This window comes from Diospyros lotus, chromosome 3 (genome assembly GCF_014633365.1).
Source record: "Diospyros lotus cultivar Yz01 chromosome 3, ASM1463336v1, whole genome shotgun sequence".
Classification (NCBI taxonomy): Eukaryota; Viridiplantae; Streptophyta; class Magnoliopsida; order Ericales; family Ebenaceae; genus Diospyros; species Diospyros lotus.
The window spans coordinates 32,951,661-32,966,254 of record NC_068340.1 but is presented as its reverse complement, the minus strand read 5'-3'; the positions used below and the strand labels follow the sequence as shown (position 1 = coordinate 32,966,254).

Sequence of the window (14,594 nt, the reverse complement as noted above, 5' to 3'; positions counted from 1 at the left end):
ATTAAATAAAATAAAATATATATTAATGAGTACATATAAAAATACCATTCAAGCATATTTTTTTCATCACTCAAATTGATTGAATTTTTTGAAGATTTATTTAGTTGGTATTTGGTAAAATGACCATCATTGCATAAAACACCATGAGATACATATTATGGGATTGCTATAACTTTATAGGAAAATATTATATTTTGTCACTAATTGCACATAACTAATCTTTTATAGGATTGCTACAACTTTATTAGTATCGTTATTTAGTCGCATGAATCATATTATTATATTAAATTGCTCAATTTTTCAAATCGATACAAAAAAAGCACATAAATAGTGAGATCCAACACTTTCAAAGTTTTGATACTTCAATACACTCATCGTTTCTGATAAATATTTAATGTTGGTAAGTAAATATTCATAAAACTAATTATGCTTTTAATATACTTCTTCAAAAAAATATGATTATTAGATCTTCTTTCTTTGTCAATTTAAAAATAGAAAAAATAAATATTGATCAATTTTACAAAAGAAAACCAACATATGTAAAAAATTGTATATACTAGTCAAATTATCTATTAATGTGCCATCATAAATATATATTAATTATTGATCAATTTCTCTAACCATGAGAAATGTATAAGATGTCTTAAATACTTGATGGACCCAACTTAAACTAAAGTTTAATAACAAACTGTCCCAAACCTATTTTAAAATATTTAGTTGACTAAAAACTTAACTTTAATCGATTAAAGTGAGTTAATGAGTGGTTATACTTTTCTTTCTTCTTTCGATTGACTAAATACATAACTTAAATCGATTGAACTTTATTATAGAGTACCCTTATAGTTTTTTGTCTAATTGAGTTAATTGAAATTATAATTTAGTTAACAATTGTCTTATGGTGATTTAAAGTATTTTTATGTTTTGTAAAGGTGTTAGAACATAAACTTTAAAAATTTTATGCCATGACAAGTTATAATTTTTTACTATTATCAAAATATGCCTGTTAAGATATAACACTTTTGTTGTGTTAATTTAAAAAGAAAAGACATTGAATTCTACCAAATTTTTTACTATAGATTTAATTCTTAATTTTTTTAGTAGAATCATACTTTAATTAGTTTCAATTATATATTGTCCTAGATTAACAAACTAATGTATAATGTCTTAGTCGATGAGGTAACAAAAATTATTTATCTCCCTATCTAAAATTCAAGGACTAAAGCTATAATTAAATAACAAAAAATAAAATATTAAAAAGAATAATTTTTGTCACCTCACCTTTTAACTTGTTTTTCATCATTTTTGTTTATGAATAAAAATGATTAAATTGTATAAATTATTACTGAATTTTATAATAAGACTTAAATATTACAAAACTTTAATTTGTACCTAAATGATCACTAAAGTGTAATTTAATATATAATTCCATAATTACAATCAATTATTGTTAAAAGAGTTTAACGGGACGTTAATGTGACTAATAACGTGAATAGTTAAACATCATAAATGGTCACTAGACTATACATAAAAATATAAAAATGTTACTTAACTTTGTACTAAAATACAAAACGCCAACATTTCATTAATCTCTTTTAACAGTAATTAACTTTAATTATAAAATTATATATTAAATTAAAATATAATGACATTTTAACTACAAATTAAAGTTTAATAACTTTTTCGTACTTTAGTATAAAATTCGGTGATCATATATATAACTTACTCACTAAAAATTGACAATGACTATTACTAAATTTCATAAATATACAATCACTCACAAACAATATACATTAAATAAGCTAATTAAAATGTAACGAGTTCACGCAAAGAATGAACCTTTAGTAACTAATTTAAAAACGTACCCATGCAGCCACTTATTTTAACTATCCATATTTATTTAAAGCTAAATAAAAATAATTAAAAGTTGACAATTTAGATAAAGCTTAAATTTTTGTTATAATAATAATTATATTTTTAAATATCACTCTCATCTGATGCAATGAAACATAATGGGATTGGGAAGCCGGCAATGGAATAAAGACAAGACAAAGCCGTCAAAATCCAACTCTGCTTTGCTCTCAACGCCACATGGAATCATGGAGAAGTCTCTACAGTGGCGCGAAGAATAAACTCCATTCTCCCTCTCTTCCTCTCCGTCTCTTTCGAAATATATATAATTAAATATAATTAATTACCGGGCAGAACGAATCAGAGCCAAGAAACCGACAATTCCAGATTGCGATGGCGAATGCAGAGACGGACTTCACTAGTTCCGCCGAGCAATCTGGTCGGCGGGCAGGGCACAAGAAGGGGCATCTCAGAATATTATCGATGGATGACGTGTCTCGACAGAGAAAAAGAAAAATGAAAGAATTCAACCGAAGCCCGGGTGGGATGAAAAACAAGGGTTTTGTCCAGTTCTATTTGGATTTGGGGGGCATCTAACGGGTTTAAATTCCCAGGCCATGAGATCATCAGTTGCAGAGCTGCGTCAAGAAGTATTTCTTTCTCCGCCATTTGGCAACCGTTTTCGGATACTACTACTTCGGCTACTTTACTGCTACAGTGCCCTTGCCATTTCAACCCTTCTATCTCAGGTTAGTTGTTGAATAGCAGTATATCATGTTTTCTAATGTGTTTCTTTTACTGTTTATGTTGTTCATATTCTGAATGTGGGTTAATGGGTGATGGATAATTGGATATTGTAATGCAGTTTGTACTAGAAAGCATTATAAATGTGGGGGTGGGGAGAGAGAGAGAGAGAGAGATGTCTACTTGGCCGTTTTCACTGGGTTTGCAGTGCATATTGGTGAGGAAGAGAACAAACAGAGTAGGGAAAGATGATTCTTACACTGGAAAATGACGAGTTAGTCTGTTTCAATTATCATGAGAGAGAGAGAGAGAGAGAGAGAGAGAGAGAGAGAGAGAGAGATGTTCGTCTTATAGGCATGTTTCATTTATTTTGCATTGCAAGGGATGAGAGGGGTAGCGAATGAACAGAAACAGAATACGTGTTCCTACACTGAGAAATTCAAGAGTTTTCTTTGTTGATGACTAAATCTCTTCCAATAATTATTTGAAGCCTATTATAAGACTGCAGCATCTGGAGATGAAAGCGAAATAACAGGGACCTAGTGAAAAAAAAAGAAGCAAAATAACAGAGACAGAGTGAGGGTGAACTAGGGGTTTCTGTTAAGAGCTAGTCATTTGTGCTTGATTTATATCCCAACGGTGCATCTAAACTCCAGGAAAATGGCTTTACAGAGGGCCAAGCTAGGTGAGGCAGCTTCAGAGGCAGAGGTTCTTCATCTTCTCGTGGAGGTATGTTTTCATTTCTATCGTGTCTCTATGATTTGATACTTGATTATTGTGAACAGAAATTGTATGATGCCAAGGCTAAATATGGAATCACTGACTCTTTTTGCAACAGAAGGAACTGGTGGATGTAAAAAATTCCATCTTTTCTGGGCTTCTATGTTGGTATTTTGACAACAACCCTACCCCCCCCCCCCCCCCCCCCAAAAAAAAAAAAAAAAAAAAAGTGGATATCTTTTTAATGAACTTCAATAGATGATTCTTTAGACTCCTTGTGATTCTTTCTTTTGAGGGAAAAGTGAATTCACAAAATGTCTTTTGTAACACTTAATAATATTTTTTGGCAATTGGCATGCATTTCATGTTGGTAACTATTGGAATATAATTCCAAGCTTTGTATTTATCGGATAACATTTTGTCCAATAGGGGGTTCTGGTTTGTTGTTCTTCTTGTTGTTAACTGATATATTATCACCAAGAAAGCTCTGAGTCAACTTCTTTCATGGTCCGAAGAGAATCTTCTTTCATAGTCCAAAACTTTTCTTCAGTTCTGTTATTTTTTGTTAGTTTGGTCAATCATATGATTTTTTTTTTTTTGGCAATCTGAACACTCAACTGGCAGTATCAGCAAAAGGACTGAACAAAGAAGATGGATCTAGATAAATCAATTGAAGATCAACTGTCCAAGCTACACCCTTGCTTGCCGGTGAACACCAGAGTCGGGATTATAGGAGGTGGTCCAAGTGGTTTATCAGCTGCATATGCACTGAATAAACTCGGTTACAATAATGTAACTGTGATAGAGAAATATCATACTGTTAGTGGCATGTGTGAATCAATTGATATTGAAGGTAAAGAAAGAAATACAATTCAGTTCTTAGGCTGTTGTGTCCTGCTTCAAGTTCACATGAGTGTAAATTTTTTTTCTTTACAGGAAAGATTTATGATCTTGGAGGTCAAGTTCTTGCAGCAAACAGTGCCCCATGCATCTTTAATTTAGCAAAAGAAACCGGGTCTGAACTGGTTGAAATGGACGCCCACAAACTCGCAATTATCAACCGTTCAGGAAAGTATGAGGACACTCAAGTTGCAGATGATTATGTATCTGTAATTTCACTGACCTTAGAGCTCCAGGTCAGTTTTAAGTGTTGTGCAAAAACCTGGATTATTGCTTGATTTTCAAGTCCAGGAATAGTTTAAACTCTTCTCATCTTTTAACAGGATAAAGCAAAGGATACAGGTAGAATTGGAGTCCATGCAGTGAGTGAGTTTGCTTCAGATTTAACTCCTGATTTTCTTGAGGACCATGGATTCAAGTCCATTCCCAAATCTGTAGCTTATGGATATACTGCTTCTGGTTATGGTTTTGTTCAAGACATGCCTTATGCTTACATTCATGAGTTTACTCGAACTTCCATGGCTGGAAAGATTAGGCGTTTTAGATATGGATACATGAGTCTTTGGCAGAAAATTAGTGAAGCTCTGACAGCAAAAGTGCACTTGAACACTGAAGTTTTGGCAGTTAGACGCAATTCTTATGGTGTCAGCTTGGATGTTATAAACAGTAGTGGAGAAGTCAAAGAAATGGAATTTGATAAAATCATTATTTCAGGGTCTTTTCCTTTTAGGAATGGAAAGACTTACAGATCACCACAATCTGATTTAGCAGGTTTTTTTACTCTGCATTATATATCTTCATTTAGCCTTTGCTCTCATCTTGTTCCTTTTTAGGGATTAAACTTGGTTTTTTTTTCCACCACAGAAAATAAAAATGAAGTAATGGATTTGGATGAGCTTGAAAAGGATTTGTTTAGTAGAGTACAGACTATTGATTACTACACCACTGTGTTAAAGATTGAAGGGCTGGAACACATGCCAGTTGGATTCTTTTACTTTAAGGAGTTCATGGAAGATCCTGCCACTATAGGAAATCCAGTTGCAATGCAAAGATTCTACGAAGATACGGACATTTTCCTGTTCTGGTCATATGGCAATTCTTCAGATATTATGGGAACAAGAGTCGCAGAGCTTGCGATGGATGCAGTAAAAAATATGGGGGGAACTGTTAAGAAAGTAATTTTACAACGGCGATTTAAGTATTTCCCTCACGTGAGCAGCCAAGGTATGTTCAATATGTTAACACCATCCCATTTACCATTGCATTTATCAGACATTAATATTCAGTATCTGGGTACAGATATGAAAGGAGGGTTCTATGATAAATTGGAGGCTCAACTTCAAGGTCATTGGAACACTTATTACATAGGTGGACTTATGGCATTTGAGCTCACTGAAAGAAATTCATCCTATTCCATGGCTCTTGTCTGCAAGCACTTTGCAAGTAATGCTTCATTGCCAAAGTTCCCATACGTAAAGGTAACTTCATACGATGGATTTTAGATAAGAGAAATATTCAGCAGAAAATTTAAATAGTTTGAGAATATTATAGTTTTGATTTGATGGTTGTATTGATTACAGCATTTTTTCTGCAGAGACAGTTCCCACTGAAATCAGATTGCTGGGATACGAATCCCAAAACATTAGAGGAATCCCCAGGAGTGGAATTTCCTGATTTGGGTTCACTTGATGGCTATTTGAGATACTGGGGAACTAATGAAGTTACTCGAAATAAAATCCTCTATACTTGGCTTAATGAAGAAGGGGAAGCATCATGCCAAAGGACTTACAGAGATCTTCATGCCAATGCTTCTTCCATAGCTCGAAATCTCCTGGCAAGCCGAAAACCTGTAATCAAACCAGGTGACAGGGTTCTCCTTGTCCATATACCTGGTCTTGACTTTGTTGATGCTTTCTTTGGGTGTTTGAGAGTTGGAGTATTACCAGTCCCAGTTCTTCCTCCAGATCCACTTCAAAGAGGTGGACAAGCACTTCTGAAGATTGAAAACATTGCTAAATCGTGCAATGCAGTGGCAATCCTATCAACTGTTGGTTATCATGGAGCTGTTCGGGCAGGTGCTGTGAAAAATTTGATCTCATTGGCTGGTAAAAATGGAAAATCATCAGCTCGCTGGCCTGATCTTCCATGGTTACACACAGATTCTTGGATAAAGAACTCCAGAAACATGTTTCCCGAAGACATAATTGACTTTGCTAAACCTCAACCAACTGATGTTTGTTTTCTGCAATTCACATCAGGCTCTACTGGTGATGCTAAAGGAGTGATGATAACTCATGGTGGAATCGTTCATAATGTGAAGTTAATGCGGAAAAGATACAAGAGCACATCAAATACAGTTTTAGTGAGCTGGCTCCCTCAATACCATGACATGGGGCTTATAGGGGGACTGTTTACTGCTATGGTTAGTGGGGGATCTGCCATATTATTTTCACCAATGAACTTCATCAAGAAACCTCTCCTATGGCTTCAGACCATGAGCAAATACAAGGCTACTCACAGTGCTGGACCCAACTTTGCTTTCGAACTTGTGGTTCGAAGACTGGAGACTGAGAAGGATAGGGCAAGGAACTATGATCTTTCTTCCATGATTTTTCTCATGGTTGCAGCTGAACCTGTGAGACAGAAAACTCTTAAAAGATTTGTTGAGCTGACAAGCCCTTTTGGTCTTTCCCAGGAGGTGATGGCTCCGGGTTATGGATTGGCAGAAAATTGTGTGTTTGTTTGTTGTGCATATGGGGAAGGAAAGCCTATCTTAGTTGACTGGCAAGGAAGGGTCTGCTGTGGGTATGTGAAATCAAATGATATGGATGTTGACATCAGAATTGTTGATCCAGAAACTGGGGAGGAGCACATGGAATCGGGAAAAGAAGGAGAGATATGGATTAGCAGTCCAAGTGCAGGAATTGGATATTGGGGTAAGGAGGAAATGAGTGAGAGAACTTTCAGAAATAAGCTTCAGACTTTCCCTGGTAAGACGTACACAAGAACTGGGGATTTGGGGCGGGTAATTGATGGTAATTTGTTCATTACTGGTAGAATCAAGGATCTCATCATTGTTGCGGGTCGAAACATATACTCAGCGGATGTAGAAAAGACAGTTGAGAGCTCATCTGAACTTATCCGCCCAGGTTGTTGCGCTGTAATTGGGGTTCCAGAGGAAATCTTATCAACTAAAGGCATAACAGTTCCAGACAATTCTGATCAGGTGGGCTTGGTTGTCATTGCAGAGGTCAGAGATGGCAAACCTGCTGATAAAGATGTTGTAGAACAAATAAAAACCCGTGTGGCAGAAGAACATGGGGTTACTGTTGCTTCTGTTAAGCTGATCAAGCCCAGAACCCTAAGTAAAACAACATCAGGCAAAATCAAGAGATTTGAATGCCTAAAACAGTTCTCTGATGGAACACTCAATTTAGTTCCGGAGCCAATTCTTTCAAAAAGATCACTGGTTCGTTCTTTCACTACAGGCACATGTAGAGAGGGAAAAACACCTAGACCTCACCTTGTTAAAGGTCCGACCTCACCAACTACTAGATTGAATAAAAAACAGATCGCTGAGTTTTTGAAGGGGCTTGTTTCAGAGCTAACAGGCATTTCTGTCAGCAAAATCTCTACAAGTGAGAACCTGGTAGCTTATGGGATTGATTCTATTGGTGTTGTCAGAGCAGCTCAAAAGCTTTCAGATTTTCTTGGGGTGCCAGTAGGGGCAGTTGATATTTTCACTGCAACCTGCATTGAAGAACTGGCAAGCTTCTCAGAGGATCTTCTTAAGAAGTCTCAACCTCAGGATACGACCGCATCTTATCTTCCAGAGCCAGAGAATTGTGATTCTGAGTTGGTAACTGAAGTTTCCCTATCTTCTAAACTGGGAATTGGCTTAGTACAAGTTCTAGTTCTTACATATCTTTCCATCATGCTGATCCTTCCTGCTTATCTATCAGTTTTTGCTTTTACATATGTGGTATCTTGGAGCAATACCACAATGAGCATGGTCCCATGGTTGCAGCATGTAATTACTCTAGCATTTGCCCCTCTTGCTTGGATCCTTTGCATGCTCTTGACCTGTGTTAGTATTGCTTTCTTCGGGAACTCATTCCTTCAACCTAACTATGCCCTGACACCTGAAATTTCTATTTTGTCAATCGATTTCATGAAATGGTGGGCACTTCACAAGGCCTGCGAAACTTCATCAAGGGTTATGGCAGTGCATCTGAGAGGAACAGTGTTCCTGAAATATTGGTTTCAGATGCTAGGAGCTAGGATTGGATCCTCTGTTTTGCTTGATACAGTTGATATTACAGATCCATCACTGGTTTCTATAGCAGATGGCGCTGTGATTGCAGAAGGAGCATTGATTCAAAGCCATGAGGTGCAAAATGGAATCTTGAGTTTACTCCCTATAAGAATTGGAAGGAATTCTTCAGTTGGTCCTTATGCACTAATCCAGAAAGGAAGTATTGTGGGAGATGAAGCTGAAGTCCCACCTTTGCAGAAGACTGAAGGAGGGAAACCCGTTTCTAGATCTACCAAGGTTAAAAATGCCCAAAAAGTAAGTATTTTTTAACTTCCAGTTTTTATTTAAATAATGGATTTTCTATTTAACTAGCTTTTAGAGACAGGATGCTTTCTTTTCAACACATCTTCAATGGATTTGGGTTTTTTATTTTTATTTTTGTAATTTCCATACTTGTGTTTTCAGAAAAGTGCCCTTCTTTTTTTCCATAAATTTCTTTGCTTGATGCAAACTCATTATTTGAGAGAAGAGATTAAGTTCATATTCAAGACAAATGCTGTTAAGAATATCATACATGTAGGCACCTTTCCCTGTAGGATCATGGTTTAGAAAATGCTCATTCCTTGTTTTTTCCATACCTGGTTTCAGGGAATAATGATGCAAAAAGCCACTGGTGATATTCAAAGTGAAGCTATTTACCACTTTCTTGGCATCTATATGGTTGCTTTTCTCAGCTCTCTTTCAGCAGCCATCCTTTACTTCTTCTACATTTGGTTATTTCAACAGCCTCCTTCACCACAATACTCTGCATTTTTCAGTATCTCTGGTGCCTTCCATTGGTTTCCTTTCACCATAGTTGCTTATTCCACTATGATAGGCAGTGCCCCTGCAACCCCAGTGAACTTTGCCGTCTCAGTTGCCAGTGCTTACCTAGCTCATGGTGTGATACTTTGTGTCCTTTCTGCCGTGGTGACTCGTTTTCTTGCCAGAAACCAGGAGACAGAGCAAAGCCACCTAACAACTTGGCTTCGCCACAGGATAATCATAGCCTGCCATCTTAAATTTGCCAAGCTCCTTTCTGGAACAGAAACTTTCTGCATGTACTTGCGTCTTTTGGGTGCAAAAGTTGGAAAAGATTGCTCCATCAGATCAATCAATCCTGTTTCACAACCGGAGCTAATTTCAATTGGAGATGGTGCCCATTTGGGTGACTTCAGCCAGATCATTCCTGGATACTACTCTACCGATGGATTTAGATCAGGAAAAATAGAGTTTCACAATAATTCAGTAGTTGGGAGTCAAAGCCTTATCCTTCCTGGATCAATTGTTCAAGAAGATGTTATCCTTGGTGCACTTTCAGTTGCTCCAACAAATTCAATTCTAAAAAAGGGTGGTGTTTACATTGGTTCCCAAACTCCTGTAATGATAAAAAACACAAGGCATGCTTTGGATGAGCGCATTGAAGAGATGGACGTGAAATACAAGAAGATAGTTGGAAATCTAGCTGCAAATCTAGCTGCGACAACTCTTAAAGTTAGATCGAGATACTTCCATCGAATTGGGGTCAGTGGTAAGGGACTCCTAAAGATATATGATAACATCAAAGGTTTGCCAGATCACAAGATATTCCACCCTGGAAAGAGTTACCCTGTCATAGTCAGGCACAGCAATAGCTTGAGTGCAGATGATGATGCAAGGATAGATGCCCGTGGTGCAGCAGTACGAATTCTATCAGATAAGGCCGATGCTGATTTGCCACTGCTTGACCTGACACTAAAGACAGGCAGGGCTTTCTATGCCCGGAATATATCAGATTTTGCAACATGGCTTGTGTGTGGCCTGCCTGCAAGGGAGGAGCACGTGAAGCATTCACCACACATTCGTGAGGCAGTGTGGACTTCCTTGCGCAATGCAAGCTCATACACCGAACTGCATTACTATTCTAATATATGCAGACTCTTCCGATTCACAGATGGGCAGGAAATGTATGTGAAATTCAAGTTGAGGCCTTTTGATGAAAAGATAAGCGAGGATTCTGGTAAAGTGGAGCCCACTGGGGTTCTCCCCCCTGAAACAGGTGCAATCCCAAGAGCTGAAAATGACACCCGCCCTCTACTTTTCCTTGCTGATGATTTTATGCGCCGTGTGAACTCCCCTGGTGGGGTTTGCTATATCTTTCAGCTGCAGCTCCGGCCAGTGCCACACGATGAGACCGCCAGGGATATTGCACTTGACTGCACAAAACCATGGGATGAAACTGAATTCCCATATGTTGATGTTGGGGAGATAGTCATTGATCAAAGCTTCAGCAGGGAACAATCGGAGGAGCTGGAATTTAACCCCTTCCTCCGATGCCCTGAGGTGGATGTCATCCGAGCCACATCAGCCTCCCAGAGTGCTTCGATTGATCATGGTCGTTCATTGATCTATGAGATCTGCCAGCATTTGAGAAATGGGGCACCATTGCCCGAGTCCTGGAGGATCTTCCTGGAGCAATCTGATGTCAAAGTAGATCTTTCAGGCTGTCCCATGGCTGCTGCACTGGAGAAAAAGGGCATTGGCAAAGTGACACTGGAAAGGAATTGGTATCAAGCCTCATGGGCCATTTTTGCCCAGCCTATTCTACAAATTATTCTCCCATATTGCCTCATTGGGCTAGTAACCTTTGCTCCTCTAAGATGGGCTCTTCACGCAAAGAACAACACGAACTATCCACTGTACTGGTTACTCGCTTTGTTTTGGATCGCTTCTGGGATTTTGGCTGCGCTTGCTTGTGCTGCAGCCAAATGGGCACTGGTGGGAAAGAAGAAAGAAGGCAAGACAGTGTTGATATGGAGCAAAGAGGTCTTCATGGACACCATCTGGCAAGCAATTAGAACACTGGTTGGAGACTACTTTATGGAAATGGTCGGGGGATCAGTTCTGTTTACGACATGGATGAAGCTTATGGGCTCGAAAGTCAACTTGGGAGCTTATGTAGATAGCATGGGAGCAGCTCTGAATCCAGAAATGGTGGAGATTGAGAGAGGAGGCTGTGTCGGCAGAGAAGCTCTGTTGTTTGGACATATATATGAAGGTGAAGGTGGAAAGGTGAAGTTTGGGAAGGTAAGTGTTGGGGAAGGCGGATTTGTGGGGAGTAGAGCAGTTGCCATGCCTGGAGTTAGAGTGGAGGCTGGAGGCAGGCTTAGCGCTCTCTCCCTTGCCATGAAGGAAGAAGTTATCAAGCCAAGATGAAGGTAATTTTGATCACACTGTAATGCCATGCTGTATTGTGTTGATGGTCTAGTAAATAAATTACCAGCTTGTCAATCTTTCTTGACATCTACAAAATCTTAGAAATTCAGAGGCTCACAGTTTTGGGGGGGCAAACATTAAACAGCTCCTAAAAGAAAAATGGGTAAAAAAAAAAATTACAGGTAGGCGTCCTATGATTTGGGTTACTTCCTAGGCACTAATAAGGTTTCGACTGGGCATCTAGGGCCCGTAGCTGGGCTTGGCAATGGGTCCACACAATGCAGCAAGTCATGTGACTTGCAAACTTGCCGGGATAAAATAACAGGGGAGATGGCATTGGCATGCGGACTCACTGAATTTCGTTCCTTCTATTTCTTAACATTGTTGTTATGATTAATATCTCTTCTGAATCCGAGTCTCGTTTATTTTTCCATTCCCGCTCTCTCTGATTCTTAAATTTGATTAAAATCTTCCTTAGTTTTACCCATTTTTAAATATTGGAGAGTATGTATGTTCAATAAAACCACTCCAACTTTTGCTTTGTAATGGAATTGGATCCTATCAACCACCAATAAATTGAAAAATTCTATTTACAGTGACTCATTTTGCTTTCCACATTCATTTTTTAATATATCTGAAATACTCTTATTTGAAAATTTATTTTTATCCTTCTTATTGTAGTCACTTTCTTCTTCAATAAATTGTCTGCCAACCGCCATACATGACTTCCTATTCACGTCGAAAATGATGCATCCGAACGCATACACAAACACACATATATAGATACATAATCACATAGACTAGGGGTGGAAGTGGAGGCAGAGTTAAATACAAAAATATAATTTTAAAAATAAGATAATATTAAAATAATTTTTTTTATAGTTATTCCTTATGATTTCTCATACTAAAAATTGCAATTGTTCAAAAAAATTATATTGATTATTTGAATCTGTAAACTCGTCATGACCACGAAATACTACTTGTCGTAAAAGAAGTCCAACACAATCAATTGATACATTCAGACGAATTTGATAATCACACAGTATTTGTTCTAACTGCCTGAATAAAACTATCTCAATATTTTGCTCTTAATTCATTAAAGTTTCACAATGTTTTCGATTTTAATTGTGTGCACTATTAACATCTCTAACATGAACTTAAAGTTTATTTTTTTTAAAAAAAAAATTATTGAACCATTCTTTCCAAAAAGAATTACCATATCTGTGTTCTTTATTATTTATTTTAAAAAGGCAACAATATAACCAAAATACAACGTCTTTACTTATATTATATTCCAACTAATTACCAAATTCATTGAACCAAGTTGGAATGAATCATCTTGATTTCAAGACTGACACATACCTTTTTGCAAGTAAGCTCTTCTAATTTGATTTCGAAAATTAACATTACTATCTATTATTGTAGTTCTTCGCCCGAGATTCATAGGAAGTTGTATAACATCAATTTGCTCAATATTTGATTTGTTAATTTATTTATTTTTTTAGTATAAATTTCCTCTATACTTGCTTTATTTGTTTCACAATTTTCTTCAATACTTAGTTTTATTTGCATAATCATTGTAAAAAAAATAAAATTATGAGCAAATTTTTAAAAATGATGTGATGGTTATTACCAGGCTATTATATACTTGGTTTCTTCAATACTTAAATTTTTTTATTTTTAATAGTAAAATATAATATATATTTTTATTTTTAATAGTAAATTATTATAAAAATAAAATTAAAAAAAAATCTGGTTCAACGGGAGCAACACACACACATAAACACACATTCGAACACACACACATATATACATACACAGACACACACACACTTGGCAGCAGCCATACTTGTTGGCGACCATCGCATGCCATGGCCCCTTTGAATCCTAGGGTTCGGGGAGCCTTAATGGCTCCCAAACCCCATCTTTCCCAAATTTTGGGGGGCCATGGAGGGCGATCGTCGCTAAGTATGTGTATATATATATATATATGTGTGCGTATTTGAATGTGTATATATGTGTATTTGTGTGAAGATGATTGCGTGAAGATGGTAGAGTTTTGAGTCCTTGACTTATAATCCCGAGCATTAGGGTTTATAGTTAGCATCTAGAAGATTTTGTATTTCTTTTAAAAATTCATCCTTGCATGAAGATGGTTGTGGCAGTGTGGGATGGTAATAGAAGAGAATATTTTTAAAAAATATTAATTATAAAAAATAAAAAAATAATTTTTTACTCAACGTGAAGAACACAAAAACTAGCTCAGTTAGAATTCCCCTAAACCCAACCCATACAAGCTTACACAGTGATGTGGGCCAACTTATCCTTCAACTTCAAGGCCTAGAAGGTTTACTTACTGATGAGTGGTCGCAATTAAGAGTGTCATCGGAAATAATAATGTCAATGTTGAGAGCCTAATATATTTATTTCATGTCTGTTGCGAGCAATGAGGGGGCATCAGCTTATTTTTTGGTTGTTATTCCATCATTTTCTTTAATCTGAGTTTAGGGTTAAGATTAAGAATGTATGCACACCACATGTATTCTTAAATTTGCCATTTAATGACCACTAATATCATATTAAATGAATAATATTTGGGTTCTAATCTATATGTCTATTTTTTTTTTTCATATACACAGAAATATTATTTTTTTTATTTATTAAAAATATAATCTATATTATATACGCCTAAGGGGGTGTTTGTTAATCAAGATATAAGGTAGGAAAGTTAAGATATATGATACATTCCAGATTTCTATCATTTCCAACATGTTTGTTAAGTTTGTCTGATCATTTTTAAAAATATCATTAATGATCTTTGATCTTGATATTTCAAGATATGCATATCTCTTCTTTCTTATAAGGAAAAAATGACTTTTGTGTCCTTTAATAC

The 14,594-nt window shown here is 36.6% G+C and overlaps 1 protein-coding gene across 1 annotated transcript; it reads left to right on the top strand.

The window, feature by feature from the left end:
• The first annotated feature begins 2,071 nt into the window (after positions 1 to 2,071).
• Positions 2,072 to 12,261, top strand: LOC127798517 (uncharacterized). The gene is made up of 9 exons (XM_052332133.1): positions 2,072 to 2,597; positions 3,265 to 3,321; positions 3,937 to 4,165; positions 4,249 to 4,448; positions 4,536 to 4,983; positions 5,077 to 5,436; positions 5,512 to 5,690; positions 5,807 to 8,782; positions 9,116 to 12,261. The coding sequence occupies exons 3-9, from the start codon at positions 3,964 to 3,966 to the stop codon at positions 11,699 to 11,701; spliced, it is 6,951 nt and encodes a 2,316-aa protein (XP_052188093.1). The 5' UTR covers positions 2,072 to 2,597; positions 3,265 to 3,321; positions 3,937 to 3,963; the 3' UTR covers positions 11,702 to 12,261.
• The last annotated feature ends 2,333 nt before the right edge of the window (positions 12,262 to 14,594 follow it).